General features: G+C 45.1%; 1 protein-coding gene across 2 annotated transcripts in view; it reads right to left on the bottom strand.

Moving 5' to 3' along the window:
• Positions 1–25,810, bottom strand: part of MATR3 (matrin 3) — a 67,093-nt gene that overhangs the window by 5,291 nt on the left and 35,992 nt on the right. The window contains exons 2-14 of one of the 2 annotated variants that reach the window (XM_068278146.1): positions 21,778–22,799; positions 20,108–20,169; positions 14,335–14,364; positions 13,341–13,465; positions 11,564–11,601; positions 10,579–10,707; positions 9,612–9,737; positions 9,321–9,509; positions 6,117–6,248; positions 5,139–5,179; positions 3,602–3,968; positions 2,799–3,045; positions 944–1,065 (exon numbers count right to left, since the gene is read on the bottom strand). In XM_068278146.1, the coding sequence (XP_068134247.1) occupies positions 944–1,065; positions 2,799–3,045; positions 3,602–3,968; positions 5,139–5,179; positions 6,117–6,248; positions 9,321–9,509; positions 9,612–9,737; positions 10,579–10,707; positions 11,564–11,601; positions 13,341–13,465; positions 14,335–14,364; positions 20,108–20,169; positions 21,778–22,650 (2,481 nt within the window). In that variant the 5' untranslated portion in view covers positions 22,651–22,799. The remainder of the gene's footprint in view (positions 1–943; positions 1,066–2,798; positions 3,046–3,601; positions 3,969–5,138; positions 5,180–6,116; positions 6,249–9,320; positions 9,510–9,611; positions 9,738–10,578; positions 10,708–11,563; positions 11,602–13,340; positions 13,466–14,334; positions 14,365–20,107; positions 20,170–21,777; positions 22,800–25,810) is intronic. The other variant, XM_068278147.1, reaches the window with a different exon arrangement.

Raw genomic sequence — 25,810 nt, 5'->3', positions numbered from 1 at the left:
CACTTCTGGAATTTCAGACTTTAAAGTCTGAAAACCACTGTGCCTGCATTGCCGTGTGCTCACTCCCGCTGATGTCACCAGGAGCGCACGGCGCAGACCATACTGGGCCTGTGTTATACACTCCTGGGGATATCAGCGGGAGCGAGGACACGGCAACGCAGGCGCAGTGGTTTTCAGACTTTAAAGTCTGAAATTCCAGAAGTGAACCGGAGGTGGGGCCGGGGCATTGGGGAGTCGCTGCGCAGGCGCAGGATGCCTGCGGGGGACCATTAGAAGTCCCGAGTAACTCCAACTCATTTTCCCCTTACCTCCCTACAGTGTCCCTTTAAGTAGGCAAAGTGTTTTTGTTAGATTAAAGGAAACCAGAAGCTCCAAATAGATCTGCACAATTTGTGGACTGCACTATTCTGTCACATGGGTGTAAGTGATCCCTGCTGACTGACAGCCCGTCATGGCCCTGGAGGACAACAGGGAGAGAGAGAGGCAGTGAGCAGGAAGCTAGAGGTTGTGGAGTCGGTACAAAAAACATCCGACTCCAACTCCTCAGTTTATGGAACCAACGACTTCAGGTACCCAAAACTGCTTAGACTCCTCTGTCTAATTTTTACAAAGGCTATGGATTTGGTTCAAAAATCATCCAACTCCTCAGTTTATTGAAACCGACTCCAGTTACCCAAAATTGCCCCGACTCAGATTCCTCAACTCCACAGCCCTGACAGCTTCTCCTCCATTCCTGAACCATTCTCCTCCTCTTCCAATACCTCATCCCCCAGTCACCTGCTCTTCCCAATACCTTGCCCCCAGTCTCTCTTCCGCCCACCATTTTACAGAGATGTTCATGCACAATACTGTACATATAAAACAATGTTCTATGTTTATCTAAAGGAAGAGCAGATTGGATTTAAATCCAATTACTGGTTCCTGTCCTAGTAAAGCAGCTTACCTTGAGCTTCTGATAGTGAGCCAGTGTGCTGCAGTGAGAAACCTTGGCAACCTCCTCGCTGGTGTAAAAGAGTGAACACAGCTTGCAGTAGAAACCAGTCTTAGGAATAACATATTCCACTCCTGAAACAAAACAAAAAAAAACATGTTCCATACCTAAGAATGACAAGCCAACACCATGAAGCAAAATAGTAGCAGTCTGCTCCAATCAGACATGTAACAAGGCAAAAGGAGAACACGGAAAGCATGATGAACAAAGCACAAGAAAACGGGCATCAGTTTTAAGCCTCCAGCCATTAGGGAGATATTGGCTGCACATAGCCTGGAACTCCGGGAAATGACAAGTAATAGATTAGGGAGTAGCAATAGTTTTACTACCTTCCACCACTTGATTTTGATCAGGTTTCATCAGAAATTTGATAGAAAGCCTAACCACTTCGCAGCCAGACCTCATTTCCCCCTTATGGACTGATAGGATAGCATCTTGCAGTTGATGGAGATTTGTGGGATGCACATCCAGGGCACGAAGCTCCCGTTCCATCACATCCCAAAGATGCTCTAGTGCAGGGGTCCCCAAATGTTTTGAGTCGAGGGCCGGGTCAACATACTCCAGACTGCTGGGGGGCCGGAACATACATAAAATGTTGTAGAAGTCTTGGCAGGCCAGACAGTGAAGTATACCCAGGTGACAACCTGCAGTCCAATTGGACAACAGTGTCACCTGATGTGGAATTTGATTGGAAATCAGCAAATTACTGCTTTCTGGCTTCATTCTATATGCACACCACCAATATTTAAAGATGTAGCTGACTGCATCTTTAATAAGTTTTTTGTGTGGGGGGCCGGTAAAAAGAACCTCAGGGGGCCACATTCGGCCCGCGGGCCTTAGTTTGAGGACCACTGCTCCAGTGAGTTGAGATCTGGTGACTGTGGGAGCCATATTAGTACAGTGAACGCATTGTCATGTTCAAGAAACCAATTTGAAATGATTTGAGCTTTATGACATGGTGCATTATCCTGCTGGAAGTAGCCCTCAGAGGATGGGTACCTGGTGGTCATGAAGGGATGTCCAGATAGAGTTAAAGCCAATGGGTACCGGATTAAAAAGAAAAAAAGTTAGATACTCACCTAAGGAGAGGGAAGGCTCAGTCCTAATGAGCCTTCCCTCTCCTCTCCCGGTGCTGCGCTGGCTCCCCCGTTCGCGTCCGCCGCAGGGACTTCGGAGGTCTTCGGGAGCACTCGGGCTTCCGAAGACGGGCCGCTCCATACTACGTAAGCGCAAGTGCCTCAGAGGGCGCTCGCGCATGTGTAGTATGGAGCGGCCGCGTCATCGGGAGCCCGAGTGCTCCCGTAGGCTTCCCGAAAGCTCCCGAAGGCATGCGGAAGTGGCAGTATTTGACCGAACTGGTCGAATACTGCCACGGGTGATCCTGCGCGGGACCGGGCACCGGGAGAGGAGGGGGAAGGTTTATTAGGACCAAGCCTTCCCTCTCCTTAGGTGAGTATCTGACTTTCTTTTTTAATCCGGTAAACATTCACTTTAAGTGGTTAGGGCACTTCGATCGCTTCATTAGAGGTGGGAGCTACTCTGGGAGCTGGCCTTTTCTTAATTAATTGCCAGAAATCACAGTCTATTTAACAGGACAGTATAACTCAGTTCCAATCAGAAGAGCACAAAGATTGAGGCCTTTGACAAGTGGAAGAAACCTACATTTTGCATAGCAGTTTGGCAGTTTCCTGACTAGATGTTATGCAGATGAACACATGTGCACAGCCGGGAGTAGCCAGGTGATCTGTGTGGACATGTAGAAAGCATGCTCCGTTAGCGGAAACCTGGTGAAACACACAATGCTTACCGACAGGATTATTGGGCTGGTAGGGCCCCAGCTCGTATTCAGTTTCGGTACTGCCGGTTTCTGCGGCACTCTCACTCTCAGGAGTAATCTGAGACTTTGAGGCGTCTGCTTCAGAGCTGGTCATCACAGAGCTCTCCCTCTTTGGGGTATCCGCGGAGGTGACAGCACGAGAGGACTTTGGCTTGGAGTCCTCCTCACCACCTACTTCATCGAGAGTGACAAAATCATCCATGTTACCTGCAAAGCCCTAAAACAAGGAGGAGAGAAACGTTAGCCAAGAAGGTCAGCGGCTGACACAAGGAGGCCAGGGCCATACTGCTCATAAATGAAGTGTAAATAATTTCTCATTGTGTGCAACTTACTGGTAGGGAAACTCTTCGGGGATCAGAGTAAAGTTAGACTTGCACTTTGATTTTGGAATCCACTGAACAATTGAATTGCACATCGAGTTAAGTTGCCCATACACTGCTCGGTTTTGCGACCTAATCAGCCTTCTGATTCAATAATTTTATTGAATTGGAAGAGAATCAGTGTCACGACAGCCGCCCAATCGTCCATTTGATCGATTTTGGGCTGAAATCAGATGAAAGGATCTCCGTCACGAAGGCATGACCTGGTACTGAGCAGTGACTGTGTTCGATATTGAAGTTATTGGCAGGCAATAAGCTGGTCTCCCCCCCCCCCCCCCCCCCCCCCCACCTTAGTTTTGCCATACTGCAATCTAATCTAATAATGACAATACTTTAGTACAACAAATCCTTTATAATAAAAGCATAACCACACATCATGCAACTTATCGCTACCTTCTTTTTATTTGTGATTGGAGCAGGAGTTGAAGTCATCGGTTTCTGGGCCTCGTTTTGGCTCTCATCCTTCTGATCCAGATCTCCGACATCTGGTACTTCGGCCTCGTCTCCCACAGAGCTGCTGGTCTCCAGCAGGGCGGCGGTCTCGTCCTCCTCGGTTTCCTCTTCCACGAGCTCAGGTTCGCAGGATCCGGACACAAGGTCCTTCTGATCTGCCTCCTCAGTGGTGGCATCCGTGTCTTCTGTGGTGACCACCTGAGAAGACTTGTCTGTGTCCTCATCAACTACCGAAGTGTCACTCTTCTTCTGCTTCTCTTTGGAGTCCTTGGAATCTTTGTCAGGGGAATGGGTTCTCTTCCTGCTACTGGAAAAAAAAGAAGAAAACTAGATTCAGCTCTTGTACATTTGAGATACAAAATCATGTATAAAAACAAGTGCAAGTTAAAAAACATCAGATGCAATTTTTTTTTTTTAAGTTATTCCTTTAAAACTCAAAAGACACATCTGAGGAGAAAGAAAGAAGAAGAAGAAAAAAAAAAAAAAAGCAATCTGCTTACCTGGGGCTTCCGCCCCTGGCAGCTACTCACACTCCCGTGGCCAGAAGCGTTCTGTACAGGCGCAGCACTTCTATGCCTGTGCAGAATGCTCCAGGCCACGTGAGCATGACCGCGAGTGGTGCGGCCACGTGTTTTTGCAGGCACAGAAGATGCAGACCTGGCCAGGTCAGCATCTGCAACAGACGGGACCCCGGAGCTGCGGCGAAGGACAGACAGACTGGAGGCAGACAGGCTGGAGGAAGCCCCAGGGAAGTACACTTTATTTTCTCCTTGGACCTGTCTTTTAAAAAATTGCCAATGAATACTATTTTCACTTTAAAGCAGGATTTTCAGTCCCAAAATCAAATTCCATTTACCAACTAACGTGTTTATTATGTAGCCTGCTAACTGAACTCTGCATTGCAAGCATTCCAGTATCATAAAAAAGTTTCAGCTGTAATAAATCTTATCTCAGTCAGCCTGGCTCTGTTTGGTACATTGCCAACGGGAAGGAAGCTTGTTATCTTCCCTCCCACATTCCTGCTCCTCACTGATTGGCTGAGGGCAGTTCAGTGTGACAGGTGGTTGAGAATGAAAAAGCTGCTGAAATACAATCTATGTAAAAAGCAAGCTAGATATAACAGTGCAGTTTCTAGGAGGGGGAGGGGAGTGTAAGGGAGGAAATAAAATCAGGATTGGTTTCACTCAGAGGCAGTAAAGATGGAAAATGCCATGAACAGATTCCTCTTTATTTACTATAAATAAAGACGTGGACAGTATTTCCTGGGATAGTATGGCTATCCCTGCTGCTTTAAAACGCTCTAAGGTTTACCACTAACATAATCTGATGTTTGTCCAATTTCTAAGACTGCACCATTAGTGAACAACAGTTTTTACGTAAAGTCAGTGCTACACAAAGCGATTTTTAGATTTTCATATTTAGAGTTTAACACCTCTAATAATGAATGTCAGGTATTTTTCTCCAATTCTATATTTACCTGTTCTTCTCTTTCAGTCTGTCTACAGAAGAATTTGGAATCTAGGAAAAAAAAAAAAAAAAAACATTTTCAGAAAGCATAAGATGACATCAAGGAAAGCAGGACCAGATGTTATGATTTACAAGCACTCTTAGTGCATCACATAGAAGCGAAGGCTGACTCTATTCTGGACTATATAATTACTAACGTGTCAAGGTCTACTAATAATATGGCTACTCCCAATTAAATGGTTAAACTTCTAAAAATTAAAGAAAGCCCCTGGGGGGTACTTACCTTGGTGGGTGGGGGTTTCCTCTGGATCCTAATGAGGCTTCCCCCGTCCCAGCGCTGTCAGCCCCCAAAAATCCGCCGGGCTCTTGGATCCTGTGTGTGCCTCATGCAGTAAGTAGCGGCCTTCATTCGGGCTCAGGCAGAAATAGCCGAGCACGACCAGATCCGCTCTAGTATGCAGGCAAAGACACCTGCGTACTAGAGCGCATTCAATCAGGCTCAGCTATTTCCACCTGAGCACCAAAGAAAAGCAGCTACTGCATGAGGCACACACAGGTTTGCTACGATCCAGGAGCCCGGCGGATTTTCTGGGCTGACAGCACTGGGACGGGGGGGGGGGGGGGGGGGAAGCCTCATTAGGATCCAGAGTTTTCTCCTCCCGAGGTAATTACCCTCCTGGGCACTTTTTTCCTTACGGATTCTCTTTAAAGAGCACCCAAGACTAAAATGTCCAAAAGTAAATATTTGCCTATGAAGGAGGAAGTCTCTGGATCCACGAGATGCCCCTACAGCACAGAACCTTCCTTAACAGCAAACAAGAGATTCCCTGATGTGCTTTTCTATCAAACAGCACTAAACGAGGATGCAGGAAAGCAGCTATTGACGATTGCATTTTTCACTAAAGCTTACTTTAATCTATAGACAGCTGCAGTGACAATCTGTGATATGAGAGTCTGCAGGCGGCATGAAACATACAGGAAAGCTTACCCGTAACACCAGCTTCTTGTACCTCTGCGAGAGGCCCACCTTCACATCCTTCCCCTGGAAGAAGAGAGGGGTCCTAGCACAGTGTTCTACCATGTTCTGTGCATCTTCCGCCCTCTCCATCTCAATGAATGCCTACAACAAAAACATGCAAATTCAGTCTTCCTTTAACCACTTCACCACTGAGGGGTTTTACCCCTTGAGCACCAGAGCAATTTTCACCTTTCAGCACTCCTTCCATTCGTCTATAACTTTATCATTACTTATCACAATTAAATGAACTATATCTTGTTTTTTCCGCCACCAATTAGGCTTTCTTTAGGTGGGACATTATGCCAAGAATGATTTTATTCTAAATATGTTTTAATGGGAAAATAGGAAAAATGTGGGAAAAATTCATTAGTTCAGTTTTCGGCCATTATAGTTTTTAAATAATGCATGCTACTGTAATTAAAGCCAATGAAATGTATTTGCCCATTTGTCCCGGTTATAAAACCATTTAAATTATGTCCCTATCACAATGTTTGGCGCCAATATTTTATTTGGAAATAAAGGTGCATTTTTTTCAGTTTTGCGTCCATCCCTAATTACAAGCCCATAGTTTATAAAGTAACAGTGTTGTACCCTCCTGACAAATATTGAAAAAGTTCAGTCCCTAAGGTAACTATGTATTTTTTTTTTTATTGTAATTTTTTTTTTTTTAATAAAAAAAAAAAAAAAAAATTGGGGAGTGTAGGAGGTAATGAGTTAATTTTTAGTGTAAAAGTAATGTATTTGTATATGAAAAATGCTTTAGGGTGTAGTTTTACGATTTGGCCACAGTAACTTTTTGTTTATGCGACCTGCAAGCATACAGGAAGTACGCTTGCGGAAAGGGTGCTCAAGGGGTAAAACCCCTCAGTTGTGAAGTGGTTAAAACCTTTTGATTTTCCTGTACAACCATTTTGTCTAATTTATTTAAAATTGGATCATTTTATTTTAGCGTGTAGACGCCTTTACAGAGGCCATCCTACTGATGACAGGTGCTGGGCATATCAGATTTGTATGGATTTGTATCATCCAAACCATTGCTAGGACCTGCAATCTCTATTTACACATTTCTAAGATCTGGCACTTCCTGGCCCTGGACACTGCCAAACTCCTTGTCCATGCCCTTATCTCCCGCCTGGACTACTGCAACGCCGTCCTGTCAAGCCTCCCTCATCAGAACCGCACTGCCACCTTACAACCCATCATGAACGCAGCAGCCAGACTAACCTACTCCTCCCACTGTTCTGTCTCCAGGACTCTCCTATGCAAATCCCTTCACTGGCTCCTGATCAGAGTCATAATCCGCTTCAAGATCCTATGTTTGGCATACAAATTTATACACAAGTCCTGCCCAAGCTACATCTCTGACCTGGTCAGCAGATACACACCTGGCTGCCCACTTCGCTCCTCCAATAACCTCTTCTTCCTCACCACTCACACTCCCTTGCACGACTACAGGACTTCACTAGAGCTGCCCCATCCTGTGGAACTCTACCACTGCCCATTAGGCTTGCCCCCTTCAAACAAGCCCTCAAAACACACATTTTCAAGGAGGCCTACCTCACCTTAACGCATTCCCAACTCTCTCTGCCGAGAACCTCTCGATGCAGCCTCCCTCCTTTTGTGTCACCACCCCCTCCCTCTAGATTGTAAGACTTTGGTAGGGCCCTCTCTCCTTCTGTATCATACTTTATTGCGCACCCCCAATAATAAGTAGTCCAAATAATGAACTGTATTATTGGGATTACTCCTCCAGTGTATGATCTGGCATTGTCTTATTATCTGTATTGTGTTGTAGCTTATTACCTGTACTAGGCATGATTTTCAAAGCTTTTACAGCTCCGTTTTCACCTTATTGGTTACATTTTAAGCTCATAAAAAGCAAAAATATAATTAAGGCAAGAAAAGTACTATTGAAGTGATGTTAATCACAAACAACTAAGGGCTGGTGCGCACCTAAAGTGCTTCTGAGCGCTTTTCAGATCGCCAGCACTTTGAAAAGCGCTTGGCTAATGATACCATATGAGGGTGTTCCCACAGTAGTGTTGTGATTTTTCTAAAAATCGCGCACACACACAGCATGTCGCATTATTTGGTGCAATTCAGCTTCAATGAATAAGCAAAAAAACGGGCCGAATGAGCAAAAATCATGATCGAAAATTATAGTGTGCACTAGCCTTTAATTTAAAGGGAACCAGAGACGAATCACCCTCATGTATTTTACCATATATATCAGTGGAAACAGAGAAAACATCTACCTTGCTTTCTGTTTCATTCTTCACTGCTCAGGTTGCTTCTAATCAGCCCTAATAAAATCCTTGACTGAGCATTCAGTCTGGCTTTGCTCAGGAATATTTATAGCTCAGTCTGTGTTCTCTCATGTCTTTTCAAGTCCAAGCCTGCCCCCTGCTGGCTCTGCTCAGGAATCATAGCCGAGTCATAGCAAAGCCAGACTGAATGCTCAGTCAGGGATTTTATCAGGTCTGATAAGAAACAAGCTGTGCACTGCAGAATGAAACAGGAAGCATGGTAGGTGTTTTCTCTAATGTTCCCACTGATTTATATGGTAAAATACATGAGGGTGCTTCATCTCTGGTTCACTTTAAGTGATTATTTTGCTTGTAAACGTGCTGAAAGGTTATTTTTATCCCTTAGGTGACAAATAAGTCACTTATGAGAAGTTTTGTGAACAGAGCCCATTGTGTTGTCGGTCACTCCTGTTATTGTCTAAACGTATGTATTGTACAGCGCTGCTTAATTTGTTGGCACTATATAAACCTAATAAATAATAAACGTGCGCATTTGGTCTCGTGTGATCCAGACCTCTGCAAATCAGTTGAATCACTTTGTAATACAGGTAGTCCCTGACTTACGAACGACCCGCCGATACGAATGGCATGGATTCTGTGTTTCCATGGGAACAAATCAAAAAATAAAAATTCAAAGAAAAAAATGTCTTTAACTTGTATAAGCAAGTACAGAGGGCAGATGTGACACAGAGGGGTACTCTGGAGGCACAGAGGAGGTACAGGGGACAGAGATGGCACAGTGTTCAGACTTGAGAACAGATTCAGGTTAAGAATGAACCTACAGTCCCCTAGCTCTTTCGTTAACCGTGGACTAATTGTACAAACAAAGCTCATTTGATCACATGACTTGATAAACATGTACACAGACCTGATTTCTCATCCTCATCAGGATGTACGTCTTGACTTTTCCGTAGTTCTCGGCCAGCTTTATAACTGCGCTGTCAGAATAGACCGTGGACGGCAGATTGGACAAGTGGATGACACGGCCGGCGTCTCCCCTCACTTCAGGCTTAGACTCTCTCTGTTCAGGAGGTCCTCCCTGCATCCCTTCTGGTTTCTATTCATAGGAGGAAGACAAGACATTATAATAGATTACACAAGTGTGAAAGCATTTCCCCCAAAAAAACACTGCACCAGTGGAAACACCGACAATGCTTACCTTGATCCGCTTGTATTTCTGCGACATGTGTACACCGACCGGCTTTCCGAACACAAGAGGTGTATTGTTGCTGTAATAGTCCACTATGGCCTCAGCCTCTTCCGTGGTGGACAACTCAATGAAAGCCTTCAATGGATGGGAAATCAATCATCACCAGAGTGTTTTTAGTTTCAAATCAATCACACTTTGTAAGAGAAACAACGAGTTACAGCTAATAAGTGTTCACGGCAGAGATTACGGCATCAGAGCCGGAATAAGGGTGACCATACATAAATCAGTTTTCAGCATCGATATCTGTCATAATTGAATCTGCTGGATATGGATCGATTTTCAGCTGAAGAAAAAAAATCGATATAGCATACTGGAAAATCTCATACAAGGGCCCGAGTGCGCGGCATCAACGGTGTTAGTCTTCCCAAAGACCAACAGACCCTCGGCTCATGCAACCCCCCAGTGAGTGTTGCATGCTCACCTGTTGTATGCTGGTGCGGCTCCTCGGCTCCTATACAGTGGTGTCTTTAATAATGGTCACCGCGAGCCCCTGTACCGTGTGACAATGGCACAACTACTGATGTCACTACATGCCCCAGAGTCATGCGACACAGCCGCTCGGAGGGACAAGTCAAAAAGACACCAGAGGAAGTGAGCATTTGCGTGGCAGGTGATCTTGTAACATTCACTACAGGCATGGGTGCACACACATACACACTTGGGGGGTGGGGTGAGGGGTGTTTGAGGGAGGGGGAATGGGCACAGCAGGTTGCGCGAGAATGATTTCCAATATGGGCAAGCAATAAAGCCCTCTCTATGATCAGATTCGATCAGAGGGATCTAATGGCAGATGTAAAGAAGTATGGCCACCAAATTTTGGCGAGGTCACGTATTGTTCTGTATAACCACTGGTGTGACTTTTTTTGCAATTCCACTTCAGATTAGATTATGTAAGCTCTCAGAAAGCCATACCTACCTCATTAATCTTATTTAAAATAAGACAGTTTGTGACAGTCCCGAAGGGCTCGGCCAGTTTGAGAAGTTGGAACTTCAAGTTCTTGCCGCGTTCAAATTCCATGATGTGAACCACCCTGCCGCCGGTACCCTAGACATGGAAAAGACACAAACATGAAACAGCCCTCAATGTGGAGGGGCCCCTCTCCATCTTCTAGGCCCAGAGGAGCTCCAGAAGGATGCAGCAGGGGTTATACACACTCTGGGGTTTTTCCAAACTAGCATTAAGCAGAGTTAGACAAAGTCAGACAAATTTGCATGCAAGAAGGGTGTGGGAGGGGGGTTGAGACGAGACAAAGTACATATGGTATTTACTAGAAAGTACAGGCTTATGCATATTGTTTCTATGTGATATTTATATACATGTGTTTAACCACTTCCGGATTCTCGGTGCGTATATACACGCCCCTGAATCCTGAAGTGTATTCTATGGAGCGGCCGTTCCATGTCAGTTCACGGAGGGTGTCTCCGTGAACACCCTGTGAGCCGATCGGCGGCTCGCAGGGTAAATGTAAACACACGGGGAAGACCTTCCCCGGTGTTTACATGTATACGGCGCTGCTGCGCAGCAGCGCCGTAGAGGAGATCGGTGATCCCCGGCCTCTGATTGGCCGGGGATCACCGGCATCTGATAGGCTAAAGCCTATCCCATCAGGCGCCTATCCCTCACAGGGGGAGGGAGAGGGAGGGAAGGAGGCCAGGAAGCGCTGCGGAGGGGGGCTTTGAAGAGCCCCCCCCCCCCCCCCCCCCGCAAGCGCAAGCAGCCGGCGGCGATCAGACCCCCCCAGCAGGACATCCCCCTAGTGGGGAAAAAAGGGGGGGGGGGGGAAGTCTGATCGGCCTGGCTGCTAGCTGCTCTGTGCTGTGGGCTGGAGAGCCCACGCAGCACAGATCAGCACAACATTTCATGGTATAGAAGTGGTTAAAGGACTTTAAGGCATACAAACCTTCCTCAGCATAGGCCTTGGTCCCATCCTATCATCACCTTCGAAAAGATTAGGGAACAAGCATTAATAAAGTTAAAGCACCCATTCTACACAAGAGTTAAAGCACACCCGACGCGAAAATAAACAAATGAAAAACTTTTGTATCTAGCTTCCTTCTTCTAAAAATGGACTAAGATATTCCACAGTTTTATTTTTATGTTTAAATCTACTTTTTAAGTTTTAACTGTTTTATTGTTTTGCTCAATGACACATCCATTGAAGTATGCCAGAGCTAAAATCTAAGAACTAGTGAACATTTTTAACTCTTTACTGCTCTCAGAAGACATTTTCTGCTAAGAAAGTGTTTTATAGTTGGAATTTCTTATCAGTGAGGGTCACACTGTAGTCACTTCCTGTCTGAGTAGGGACTGAGTCAGCCACTTACATACCTGATATTTAACTCTTTCAGGCAGAAAAAAAAAAAAAGGAACAGTCTAGTTATTAGTGTGCTTGGTACTGTACATACACATACCTATCTCATCATGTCCCCTTGGGTATCCTTTAAAAAGTGTACGTGAGACGACTAATATGGCTGGTATTTATACTGACCTGTGGCTTCCTCCAGCCCCATGAGGTGCGTGGGCTCCCCCACCATCCTCTCCGGGCACTCCATTGTATTGTAATCCTCCCCCCGGTAATCTGGTCAGTTGCACATTTCTGGGCTCCGGTGCCCAGCTGAAGCGAGGACGACAAGGGAGCCAACTCACCTTAGGGCTGGAGGAAGCCCTAAGTATAAATACCTCTATATTAGTCTTCTCAGGTGCCTTTTAAAACCGTTTTCAAATTTACCGTATAGCCTACATAGGATGCATGCAAATCAAGTTCCACATAACCTTGTAAAACCTACTATAAGACCTCTTTCTGCACGTGTACATGTAATTAAGGCACTGGGAAATTTGGGTAAAGCTGAAAAAACATCTCACCCTGCTCCTGCAAAAGTCCCCGCAGTGTTGATTACTATTCCCCTTTCAGGCCGCCACTGCCTCAGGGGGCAAGTCTTCATTTGGCTGCAGATTTACGTAGTTTTTATAGTATTTTTGGCTCAGTCCAAATTACTAGCCGTAATTCTCATTACGCCCAAATCTCCTACCCAGTTTTTGTCTGTCTCGTGCGATACCACCTCTAACTTCCTGTGATTTCACCAACCAACATGGCTCTACTAAACCAGCGACTGACTGTTGTCTGGACCACCTGGTTTAAAAAAGTCCAGCTATGCCTCCACCTAACTTGACACATGACCCTCAGATCTTCTGTTGAGACCTTTGCTTGGTCTCTGCAACAGGTCAAGAAGTGCAGCCGGACTGACGCTGTGCCGACTGGCCGATTTTCCGTGGAAAACTGCGGAGGATCCAGGCGGGACAAAAGGATGGCGAGGGACCGATCAGCCTGGAGGAAGCTCCAGGTATCTATAATTTCTTCCTTTTACACCATCTCAGGTACCCTTTAAAGCAACTGTAAATCAAAACTGAATGAAACTTGGCAATGGGACAATCAGCTGAACTTAGTAGATTTGGACCGACACGTTTCCTCGTGGCATCCAATTTTCATGCAAGCCAAAATGATTAGCAGCTCGCTATTAATCTCATCACTCCTACTGAACATTTCAGTATTGTGCAAGCTGATATTTGTTCTATTTATACACTTGCAGAGTGAGAAGTCTCTGTGACAAGATGTTACACTACACTGCAGAGGATATGGTCTCTAGCAGGATAGTTATAGAAAGACATTTCAGACTTACCCATGGGTCCCCTAAAATTGCCATGTCGCCCCTCAGGTCCACCTCCCATGGAAAATGGAGGTGGGGGAGGTCCCAGGATGCCTGGTGCCGGATTGGTGGATTGCTGCAGCATATATGGTTCGCCCCTGCAAATATTTCAAACATTATTCACTCTGAAAATTACCAATCAGCAGGACAAAGCTGACATTCCAAAAACAAACAACAATCACTAATTAGGTCTACCAATTCTGTCCAATGTACCAATGAAGATATCTTGTGCATGCCATTGTATTCTATATGTTTGTTTCCTGCTTTGTACAGCACAACGTAATAGGTTGACGCTTTATGATAGAGCTTAGCGCACAGATTAATGTACCTGGAGTTCAATTTCTGCTGGATTTCCATGCAAAAAATAGTTCAATTAATTTTCATGACATTTTTGCCTGTAACTTGCCAACATGCATCAAGCAAGGGTCTAGTATTCATTGAGTATAAGAAAAGTTTCAAATACAAAATCATGCCAAAATATAAACATCAGATAATATATAGGAAAGAGTGCTGTCGGCAGGTGGTTGCGCTAAGTAGACTTCCAATAGATTTCATGCTGAAATCTATTGGAGATTTGTCTGCAGGGTGTGAGCAGGCAATAGATCCCACTCTAAATCAGACTATCAGAGAAGCATCAGAAGGCCAATCTGGTGGCTATTGTCTAATGCTGAGCATACACAGGTCAATGCGCCCTTATCAATCGAGCCGCTGATGGCTCGATTGATCATTTCCGACAGGTCCGATGACCTGCTGGATCGATTCCCCGCACGAACCCCAATAGCTGGGAATCGAGCAGAAGATAAGGAAGCGCCCGCGGGGACGAGCGGCTAATCGAGCCGCCGGATCGACTCGTGTATTCCCAGTATAATGTACTGGGGGGGGGGGGGGGGGGGGGGGGGGGGGGTGACAAATCTAAGGACACTGTCCCAATTCAAAAAACAGCCGCCAAACATATGTGAATACTTACATTCGCTGCTGCCCGTTCCATTCTGGGGACCTTTAAAAAGAAAACAGACAGTTAGGGTGATGGCCTGATGATAGCAGCCACATCAGATAAAACCTAAAAACTGGAATTCCGTCCTCTACTTGTACAATATAAATCCCAAAACTGACAGGAAAAATCATCCCCCAGAGAGATCTGCAGCAGCCCCTGCATATAGCTTATCTCCCCTGGGTCCAGTGCTGCAATTCTCTCTGCGTCCACGGTTGGCGCTCTACCCCACTGTCTGATGTCCTGTATCAAACGGCGATCTCTCACCAGAGGGATCAAGAGCCACCAAGGATCGGAAGAAGAATGGCTGCCAGCAGTAGGACCCCGGGGGAGGAGAGTTACACATGCCCGCTGAGCAAAGACTCTGCATCTACCACCCGGTGGCTACTCCAAGTCAGGCTGGGGGTTACCACTCTGACCCGCAGATTTCTGGCCCGAGCCTGACTCTGCTAAGGAAGTTAAAGGAGGATACTGAATATAACAATACTATAAATACCGTCCAGCTTCTTGCAATTCCTTGGATTTGGTATACCGTATATACCCTGATGCAAGTCGACCTCATGTATAAGTCGACCCCAATATTTGACTTTCTTAAACTGGAATTTATTACTCAAATATAAGTCTATAGAGCAAAGTTAAGGGCTGTGTGGCCCTTCTAGCAATGTGGTCCATGTGTCCCCCTGGCTGTGTGGCCCGTGTCCCCCTGGCTGTGTGGCTCCAGCTGTGCGTCCCCTAGCTTTGTGACTCCTGCTGTGTCCCCCTACCTGTGCAGTCACTTGTGGGCTATAGCTATCCCATCTCCCCTTCCCAGCAGTTTAAAGCAGACAGCTTGCTTAAAAGCTTTATAAGCCCCCCTCCCTCCCACCACCACGCAAAGAGGCCTCTTCTCTCCATCTCTCCCCCCTCTATGGAATTGCTGAAGCAGAAGCCATCTCTCACACTGATCTATCATAGCGCAGTTTCCTCTTTTCTCCCTGTACTCGCACCGGAATGTGTGGGTTAACACACCTACAGCTCCCGTCATGCGATACGTGAAATCACATGACGTCGGGAGCTGTAGCTGTGAGCTCATGCACGCAGCCCAGTGCGAGCACGGCAGAAGGGAGGAGGCTGGGTTAGTGAATGATAGCTTCCACTTCAGCGATTACAGAGGGGGAGAGATAGAGACCAGAGACCCCTTTGCGTGGTGGTGAAAGGGAGGGTGCTTTTCAGCAAGTTGTTTGCTTTGCATTGCAGGAAAGGGGAGAGAGGTGCCTCCCCCATTCCTGGCTATAAGTGGGGACATTTTGGACTGTCTCAAGTATAAGGCGACCCCCCCCCCCCACACACACTTTTATACTTTGAGTCAGTCCAAAATTTCTCAACTTATAACCGAGTATATACGGTAAGTTTAAGTTAGGCTTCTGCCTGAAAGCTACAAGACATGCAGCTAACAGCCATCAAGTATGAGGAACACGCATCAGCACCCATGAGGTGGGAGGACGCACCCAAAAAACTATCAGATCCGTCAGACATCTGATCGGCATGCTTGTTCAGGGTCTATGGCTTAAAGGGATACTGTAAGGGGGGGGGGGATTCGGGGGAAAATGAGTTGAAGTTACCAGGGGCTTCTAATGGTCCCCCACAGGCATCCTGTGCCCGTGCAGCCGCTCACCGATGCTCCGGCCCCGCCTCGGCTCACTTCTGGAATGTCAGACTTTAAAGTCTGAAAACCACTGCGCCTGCGTATCTGTGTCCTTGCTTCCCCTTATGTCACCAGGATCGTACTGCGCAGGCCCAGTATGGTCTGTGCCTGCGCAGTACGATCCTGGTGCCATCAGCAGGAGTGAGGACACGGCAAAGCAGGCGCAGTGGTTTTCAGACTTTAAAGTCTGAAATTCCAGAAGTGAACCGGAGGTGGGGCCAGAGCATTGGGGAGTGGCTGCGCGGGCACAGGATATCTGTGGGAGACCATTAGAAGCCCCGGGTAACTTCAACTCATTTTCCCCCGACCCCCCTACAGTATCCCTTTAAATTATTAGAAGCAGAGGATCAGCAGGACAGCCAGGTAAAGTGCATTATTAAAAAAATTATGAAAAACATGTCAGCCTCTGTATCCCTCTCCCCTCAGGTTACCATTAAGATAGCTGCACACACTTACATGGAGTGCTCAATGAGCAGGTCATCTTTTAGTCCAGCAAAATTTAAATTCTCTTCACCGGCATTCTGAGGTAAGACGTTTTCATCCTACCACGTCCAATTATTTGCATATCATTTTTGGGATGCCTCCTCTCACCTCATATACAGTATACCCCCTTTTATCAGGGTATGCCCTGTGATATTGCATCCAGCGGTTTTTGTTTTTCTAAGAGCGTGACCCATCATATACTGAAGAAGGCATTCTATCCGCTTAGAGATGGAATTCTCCACGTTCTTGAGGTTGTGGTTGCCCGTTAGCACCCCAGTTTTGTAAGTACAAAAAGGGGACACCGAGAGCCCAATATCATGTAGCAAGTACTGGCAATAAATGGATGTTGAAAAGCAAGTAAAATACTCACAAATCAGTGTCACCTTATAGGCAACCACTGTGAATGCAGGTGGGGAAATTAGACCTGTCTCCACTCAAGATTTAAGTGGATCAGAGATGAACTTTTACTCATTGCATAATTGTGTTCCTTTCCTATTGTTTATAGGGCATTCCTCAAGCCAAACACTTGTTTTAATACTCTAATTCCCTATAAACTAAACAAGCCTCGCCCACAGATTTTCAGAGAGTCTTGGCATTTTCAGACAGTAGCAAGGGCTTATGGGAGCTCAGTCTGGGCAGGAGGAGGGGGATGTATTACTAGCCAGAGATTTCAGAGGAAGGATTAGGTTTTTTTCACAGTCCGAGTGCTGATGATGCAGATAAGCTTGCCTGTGTGTAAGGTTTACAAACAGAATATTGTATCATAGGAAAAAATAATTATATTCTATTGAAGCTGTTTGTAGCTAGATTTGCTGTGTAAACTATCTAAAATTTAGAGAAGATATATAGACAAGTTACTTGTTATAGTTTTTCATCTCGGATCCGCTTTAACCTCCTGGGCAATACAATAATATCGCCAGGGGGCGGCGCAGCGGTTTTTTTTTTAACTCATGTAGCTGCACGGCGGGTAGCGGCGGCGAATCGGCCCATTATGCAAATCATCCTCTGTGGCGGCTTACCCTGAGCTCAGCTCGGGATTATCCCCCAGAGAGTTAAGAAGTCGCTCTCCGTAGATCAGAAAAAAGGGGGTTAACACCCCTCCAAGAGTGGACTCAATGTTCAAAGCAAACAGAGGCGAAGAAGAATAAAAATAGCTAAAATAGTTAAAACAGAGGCAATGGTGGACTTGCCTCCTCCAAGTAGACACAAAGTACTGTTGATTTCTCAAAAAAATTTTTTACATACTCCAAAAAGTTGTACAACGCATTTCACACGAGTGACCCTGCTTCATCAGGCGCTTGGCTAAGACCTGCAACTGTTATATGCGCCTTCTATATTGCCAGATGAAGCAGGGTCACGCCTGTGAAACGCATTGCACGACTGGGGTATGTAAAAATGTGTTTTTTCAAAATAGACAGTGCTTTAAGTCTACTTGGAGGAGGCAAGTCCACCACTGCCTCCTCTATAGTTTAACTATTTTTCTCCTTCTTGCGCCTCTGTTTGCTTTGAACAGTTTTCAGTGTTCTCCCCAGAATTTTTTTCCAGCCGGGTGGCATGAAAAAGTAGCCGGGTGGCATGAAAAAGTAGCCGGGTGGGTTGCAACCAGGGGAAAGCAGGGCCGGCAACTCTGCTTACAGCATAGGACATCCCTGTACCCCCTATCACGTCCTCTGCAACCCCTATCATGGCCCATGCATTCCTGCACCCCCTATCACCATGCGTCCCTTCACCTCCATTACTCTCACCTAATACTTTACTGCAGCTCCACCTATCTCCCAATAGACAACTCAAACAATACTATTACCTTATAACATAGGTTATTGCACTCTCAGACACATTTCATGCAATACTGTACCACTATCACATTCCACATATTACTGCACTTCAGTATGCTCCCTTACATCACCCGCCACACTCCACATATTACTGCACCGACCTACAGCTTATTAGTGATCACATCCCATCACCCTACATTACAGCACAATACATTACAGCACATACATTGCAGCATTACTACAACCATTCTATTTATAAATACACAACCATTCTATGATTATTACACCCTGCAGTATAGGGTACCCCTCTGCCCTGATCCAGTATGCTTGCACTTTAACACCGCTTCCTCCCCTTAACCATACCTCCCAACTTTTTGAGATGAGGAAGAGGGAGACATAAGCCACTCCCCTGCCACACCCCTGATCACGCCCCCATCACACCCCCTAGTCATGCATACCATAAAGGTTTCATAAGAAAAATATGTTGTTTTATTATTCAAACCACCCTGGTCCTTTTTATCTTGGTTCATTAATAGTAACATTTTACAATTAGTGATATATCAATTTAAAGGATGGGAATAAAATTTACAGTCAAACACATTTTTAGTGGATATATATATATAAATATATATATATATATATATATATATATATATATATATATATATATATATATATATATATATATATATATATATATATATATATATATATATATTATGTACAAAGTCCTGAAAGGGGGACAGGGCTCCCAAAGAGGGACAGGTGGGAGCTATTCCTTAACATTTCCCAATGTCACCCCCTCCCCCTGCTCACCCCATTGGCAGCCACAATTTGGATGAGCTGAACGGTCTCCTTGATGTAGTAGCGCTCACCCTGTCCTGCCGCTCTGCTGGAACACTGTGACCCACTTCCTCAGCCCGCTGATGCCCGGCTTCTGATCGCAGTACGGCTTCACGCCGAGTATCTTCACAGCCATGATCGGCTGTGAGGAGAATACACGTGCTGCAGGCAACCCAGGGGAGGCACTGGCCAGGCCACTGTATGGACGGGAGGGTGGGTGTACTGAAGGGGACCGGAGGATGTGCTCCCTAGTTCCGGTTGCGCTGCCTGCCTGTAGAGTTCTGTCCGATCTTCAGATCGCTGCTGGTGATGTGCAGTAATGCGCTATATGAAGCAGCGCAACCGGAACTAGGGAGCACATCCTTTCCTTTTCAGTACTCACCCACAGTCCCGTCCGTACAGTGGCCTGGCCAGTGCCTCCCCTGGGCTGCCTGCAGCACGTGTATTCTCCTCACAGCCGATCATGGCTGTGAAGATACTCAGCGTGAAGCCGTACTGCGATCAGAAGCCGGGCATCAGCGGGCTGAAGAGGTGGGCCACAGTGTTCTAGCAGAGCGGCAAGACAGGGTGCTGTGGACAAGCGCTACTACATCAAGGAGGCTGCCGCTGCTCTTAAGATATGCCAACTCTACAGGCGCCAGGAGGGCAGCGCAGCCGGAACTAGGAATTGCAATTCAGACGGAGACCCGTTCTATGCGAGCAGACGGCAGCGCACATGAGCATGTGATGCGGGCGGGCCTTGGAGCACCCGGGCGGGGTTTCAAAACAGCCGGGCGGCCCGCCCACTTAATAGGTCCTGGGGAGAACACTGAGTTTTGTTAGTATTGGTCTGAAATCTGTATCCCATTGCCTGAAAATACCAGTCCATGGAGAGCCTCACCTGAATTTCATCCACTGGACCCCTTACACTAATGTATCAACACATGAACAGATATTAAAGAGACAATCAAAGCACTTAACATACGTTTCCATCCGATCCATGCATTGCTTCTTGTGGAATCGTCCGGTGACATGTTCATTCCAGCTCTGTAAAAAAGTGCGAGAGTGAACAGCAGATCTTTGTGTCATCTGTGAGCAGGCTACAAACGAGCCCAATGCCATTACTTTGGGTGAACCTGAAACCTAACCTCAGTACAGTTACCCACCCATGTCCAGAACTGCTCCAGGTGGAGTTCCTGGGACTAGATCTTTAATGGAGACCCCTTTACTATCTAAAAATCAGGCATTCTATTTTTTTAAGTGACCAAGTGGCAAATACTAAATTCCATTTTCAGAGAAGAAGACATCTTTGACCTGAAAACTGACTGGTCTGGGCATTTTTTTTCTCCAAGGTGGTGGCGTTTAAATCGCATGTAAGGATTGTAACACGAAAGATGGAAGTGAATAATCGGGCAATTAATTTGACTGTGCCTGGGGGAGAAGGTAGGAGGTAATAGAATTCTGGGGAGATAGAGGAGAAGCAGTTTTCCACAGGGTGTTTTTGTTTGTTTTTAATACTTCGAAGTCCTTACAATTAGTTTGCTAAAAGTACACTGCCAAGTTAAAAGTGTTAACTTCTGAGGAAGTCATAAGCACTAGGCTCAAGCCGAAACAACTTGCCCGAAGTGACATTAGAAGGCGTTCAAAAGATTGGGCTCCTGCTATACAAGCAGAAAATCTGGTAAGTATTGTAAAAGGAATTAATGAACAGAAACGGGACTATTCGGCAGGAATGATTAGGGAAACTGAGAAGCATGTGGACCTAACAGATAAGATTGTAGATGGATTAGACTTCATAGCCAGATATTAATCTTCGATAAGTTTTTCCAGAAGATTTTAAGGCGTTGTGGATCAGCGGGAGTTAAAATTTGTCATGTTTTACTAGCTTCTTTGAAAAGAGAATTTAGAGAAACTTAGAAGTAAGAAACAGGATTTATTGGTTGAGGATAATTAGTTTTACTTAGAGGGGTACAGCAGTATAATCAAATCTGGTAAGAACTGTGAGAACTTTAAGATCGAAGAATTAAGCTATCAAAGCATAAAATGTGAGTTAACCAAAAGTGGTACAGCTTTGAAATTTTGTGGTCATGCCAAAAAACAAGAACTTCCAAAAAGCATTAACTATGAGAAACTAAAGGCTTAGGGGCAATTAAAAAAACTAATTCATGAACAGACTCTGGGGAATAAGTCAATAAAATATATATAAAAAGGAAAAAAGCTAAACAAAACCACCCTTACCTAAGAAACATACTGAAAAGCTTTATTAGTTTGTGGCTGGAGATGGTTTCTTAACTTAGGGTTACCTTACAGTCAAGGTCTAGAGATCTTGCCTATCTGCCTACACCAGCGCCCATTTCTAAAAACTGTACTCAAGAAAAGTAGCAACTGGCTTTGATGTAGTGAGGAATTTGTTGCTGTTAGCAATGATGGTTCGGAAGAAAAACCTGCTGAGATGATGTGTTTTCAAAAGTTGGAGAGAGGAATAAACCAAAGCAAAACAAAATCCACCGAAAGGGGTGAAAGAAAAAAAAAAAAGAAAAAAAAAAAACAAAACTTGTTTTTCAACCAAACCTATTTGCAGGACAGCAAGATTAAAACCTACCAAAAGACTACAGAATTTACATCTTAGAACAGAGTTTTATGGGGATAACTCACCTTCATAGTATGAACAGCAATGTCACACACAGAACAGATATGAGGGAAGGATTTAGGCATAAGTCCATGGAAATCATCTAACATTCTACCAGTTGGCATTTCTCTCCTCTTTTCAAAGACAGGTCTCTCTTGTGATGAACCATAACCCAAGCGATCATAGTCACTGTCAAGCTTACGAAAAGGAGCCTCAGATAAAAATCTGTCATCTCTAAGCCTCTCTCGATCTCTTAAGCGCTCATCAATATCCAGTCTATCGCGGAAAGAGATATCGCGAGCACGATCCCCATGGTCATAGTCGACTATAGGGTTGAGACTAGATGGACGATCATCAAGACGTTCTCTTCTGACGGCTCGCAGGTCATCCCAATCGTCGCTTGTAGATCTTACGGGGTCGCGAGATAGCCTCTCTCTATAATTTATCAGAGCCAAGTCTTCTCTTCTCCTCTTAAGATGTTGAATAATCTGGGGCAAGTTCTCAGCGGTGATCTTCTCCTCAGGATAGCGACTCAACTCATCCAAGTCACTAGAGGAAAGACCAAAGCTGGCCAATATTTTACTGGCCTGATCGGGCTCTCTGCTAGGCAGAGATGATATAGGAGGGGGAGCTCTGCTTCCAAGGCTAAAGATGGATGGTAAGCCTTGAGAAGAGGGACCAGAGGACATCATACTACGGGATCCTGACTGGCCTAGTTTAGAGGATGAGCCTAGATCCATCAAGCTACTAATACGACTCGAGCTGGGGCCCATTCGACCAAGGCCAGACAATGAAGATGGCGGAATAGATGACATAGGGCCCATTCTGGATGGTTCCCGTCTGTGGTGCATAGGCAGATCTCTGTTAAAGGATGAATGAGCAAATGACTTGGCCATCATGGGGCTATTCTCAGATTCTCAACAGGTTATACAAGTTAAAGCAAGAACAAGGATCAAGTCCTGTGACTAGAATGCAAACGCTTGAAAACGTGGCAACGTGGGGACACTGCTGGAAGAATCTTCTTCAAGATGAAAGGCACCAAGCAACTCTGTAGAAAAATAAGCAATTTTTAGTCAAGACATTTACAAAGTTAATCTAGTATAAAATACAGAGCTTAAAGACGACTGAGGATTGAAAAATATTTCCAGAAATAGTCTTTCAGGTATCAAAATCATCAATAAATGATGTGGAACTTAGATGGCATTCAGGGAAGATGATGAAGATGAAGGGGGGGGGGGGGGGGGGAACAACTTTAAATAAGGTATTCAAATGTTTGCGGTTGAAACACCATTTCTTGATCCAGACAGATTCTATCAAAGTCAAGCAGAGCGCATTTTTTTCAAGTATTTACTACATCATTTCTGGCAGTGATGAAAATTTACAATTTTATGTGCCAAAAGTGACAACATGTACTGGCAACTCTTCAGAAGGACTAGCGCTCATGGGCACACTGACAAACTCATTGAAAAGGTTATAGGAATAAAAATTGACCAACTACATAGAACCAGTAGGAGAGGAACTGAAGCAGATGAGGACCTGAGATGGATGGACACCTCCAACATTTAAAAGGACAAAGGAGTAAAAGGATCTTAGTTTTTGGAATTGAAAAGGTGTCGCTCTCAAGTCTAGCATAGCTAATTAGAAAAGATACTTGTAAAGCAGCCAAGGTTTCCATTGAGCTAATTTAATATGAGTCAAGGTAGCAAATCCCAAACTCTGCTTTGGAAAACCACTAAAATAAATGTATACTAAAAAGAGCCAAACACAGGAAACCCTGACAGTGTATTTAGACTATCTGCAGTAGCCAATTGACAAGGCCAACTTCCTCAAGTAAAAGTCCGCCAGTGATTGAAAAAAAAGTGCAACTGCCTGAGGCAGGGTGCCAGCAATACATTTTGCTGTTACCAATTATCCCATCTACAGAGTTTGGCAGCTTCTTGTTAACATGGATTGCTCCCCTGGTGAGATCTAACCATTGTTGGAAAGCTGAAAGTTCTGGCTTTCCTTTGCTCCCCTTAACTTTCCAAGTTAAAGGGTTTTAAAAGAAGGGCATCTACTGCAGGGCTGTGAAGTCAGTTTTCATAAACTGAGGAATCTGAGTATTTTTCTATGGACTTTGCAGCCCCGGCCTGCTGCAGAGAAGTACCGGATGAACCACACCAGATGATCAGCAGCACACCCGGGATATTTCCCTTCCCAGCATGAATGGTCTTCACGACTTGTGTCACCTGCCCTGGGCCCCATAGCCGAGTAAGAAGGAGCAGCCCCAGCTATGCGCCCTCATCTTCCTCTCTGCATGTCTTACTGGCTGGGGTTGGAGGCTTGATTCCACTGTGTTCTCTGCAGCCAAGCGCAGGGGACATCCCTCCAAACCCCATTAACTTGGGAACGGAGCATCTCACCGACTCGGGACCTGGTGCAACAGAAAGCCGGGGCTCTCAGCTTTCCAAAAAGGAATATAGGAATGAACAGAATTTTAACAAGAAGCTGCCAAACTTTGCAGGCGGGATAATACGCAAGTACCAATCTGCACAAGGAAGCACACGAAAGCATGAAAGAAATGTTACAAAGACATTTGGAGAAAAGCTTCAAGTTAGGCCTAGAATAGCAGATCTATGTGCGGCCACAGACCTCTTAAAAAGGAACCCAAAGTGAGAGACATGTAAGCTGACATCTTTATTTCATTTTAAACAATACCAGTTGCCTGGCTGTCCTGCTGATCTCAATGGTTGCAATAGTGTCTGAATCACACACCCCTGAAACAATGTGGCTACTCCAGTCAGATCAGCAGGATAGCTAGGCGATGGGAATTATTTAAACGGAAATAGGTCAGCCTCCATATACTTCTCACTTTAGATTCCCTTTAAAGATGTCCATATGACTCAAACCCAGTCCTTACACATCAAGATTCTCTGGGCTGAACAAAAGAAAAAAAAAAACCTTAAAGTTAATTCAAACAAAAACCCTTAAAGTTAATTCAAACCAGGTCAAAGATTAACCTGATTCACACTAATTGCTAGACCTGAAGTTGGCAAATTAATAAGGAGAGACCAGTAGCATTCACCGAAAAACCTCAAAATAAACACGTTATACTAAAGAATATCAGCTTGGGATTTTTACAGATTGGATTTAACGCATCCCAAAGTTTCTTTTAGGCTACTTACACACCAAGATGTTGCGTTTTAGGGGACGTTATGGTTGCATAACGTGCCCCTAACGCAACGCATGGTGGTGTTGAAGTTGGACGTCAGATTGAGCTGCGTTATGCAGCTCTCAAAGCAGCCGCTCCAGGTTAGTGATAGGAAGTCCAGATCTTAAGGGTTCGGATCATTTGAATCGGATCATTGAAAAGATCCGGATCTTTGAACCGAATCATTTTACTAGGGAAGCAGACTGGGTGAAATGACTAGCAGGACAGGACTTTCCCTGCACTGTACATTCTGTATGTTTCTGTTTCTTCCAGACAGACATCCACTGTGAACCGAATCTTTCATTGTGATGATCCGGATGATTCAACTCAAAAAAGATCCGGATCAAATTAACGATTCGTTCATGATCCGGACAACACTACAGTCCCACCACGAGTCTCTGCAGTGCAGTGAATATTAATTAGCTATGTGGCTGGCCGCAGAGGAGGGGAGACCTCCTCCTCCAACATTACTGAGCATGTGCAAACAGTCTAACGTGGCTTAGCCCAGTATAACGTACAGCATGCAGCACTTTGTTTTTAACGTGCTGCGTTACAATGTAACTCAACGTGTTACTGTGAACAGCAACATTGATTTTACAGTGCTGTCAGTTAGGCTGCGTTACTGGCTGCTGTAACGTGGGACTTTAACGTCCCACTGTGAAACCAGCCTTAAAGTAGTCTACCCGATTTTTGGGATTTGTCCAGCCTAGAGCCGGTCCCACCTCAAAAAGCTTTTCATTAGCTATACTAGCATGAGAAGGACCATTGACAAAGTTTAGACAGACAAGCAGTTTTAAATCAGTTTAAGTGGAGAGATCGTCAAGTTTAAGGAAATACAAGGAAACCGTGTCTGGTGAAACAAAGGACAT

Source organism: Hyperolius riggenbachi, chromosome 3 (genome assembly GCF_040937935.1).
Source record: "Hyperolius riggenbachi isolate aHypRig1 chromosome 3, aHypRig1.pri, whole genome shotgun sequence".
NCBI lineage: Eukaryota > Metazoa > Chordata > Amphibia > Anura > Hyperoliidae > Hyperolius > Hyperolius riggenbachi.
This window is presented reverse-complemented; position numbering and strand designations above follow the sequence as displayed.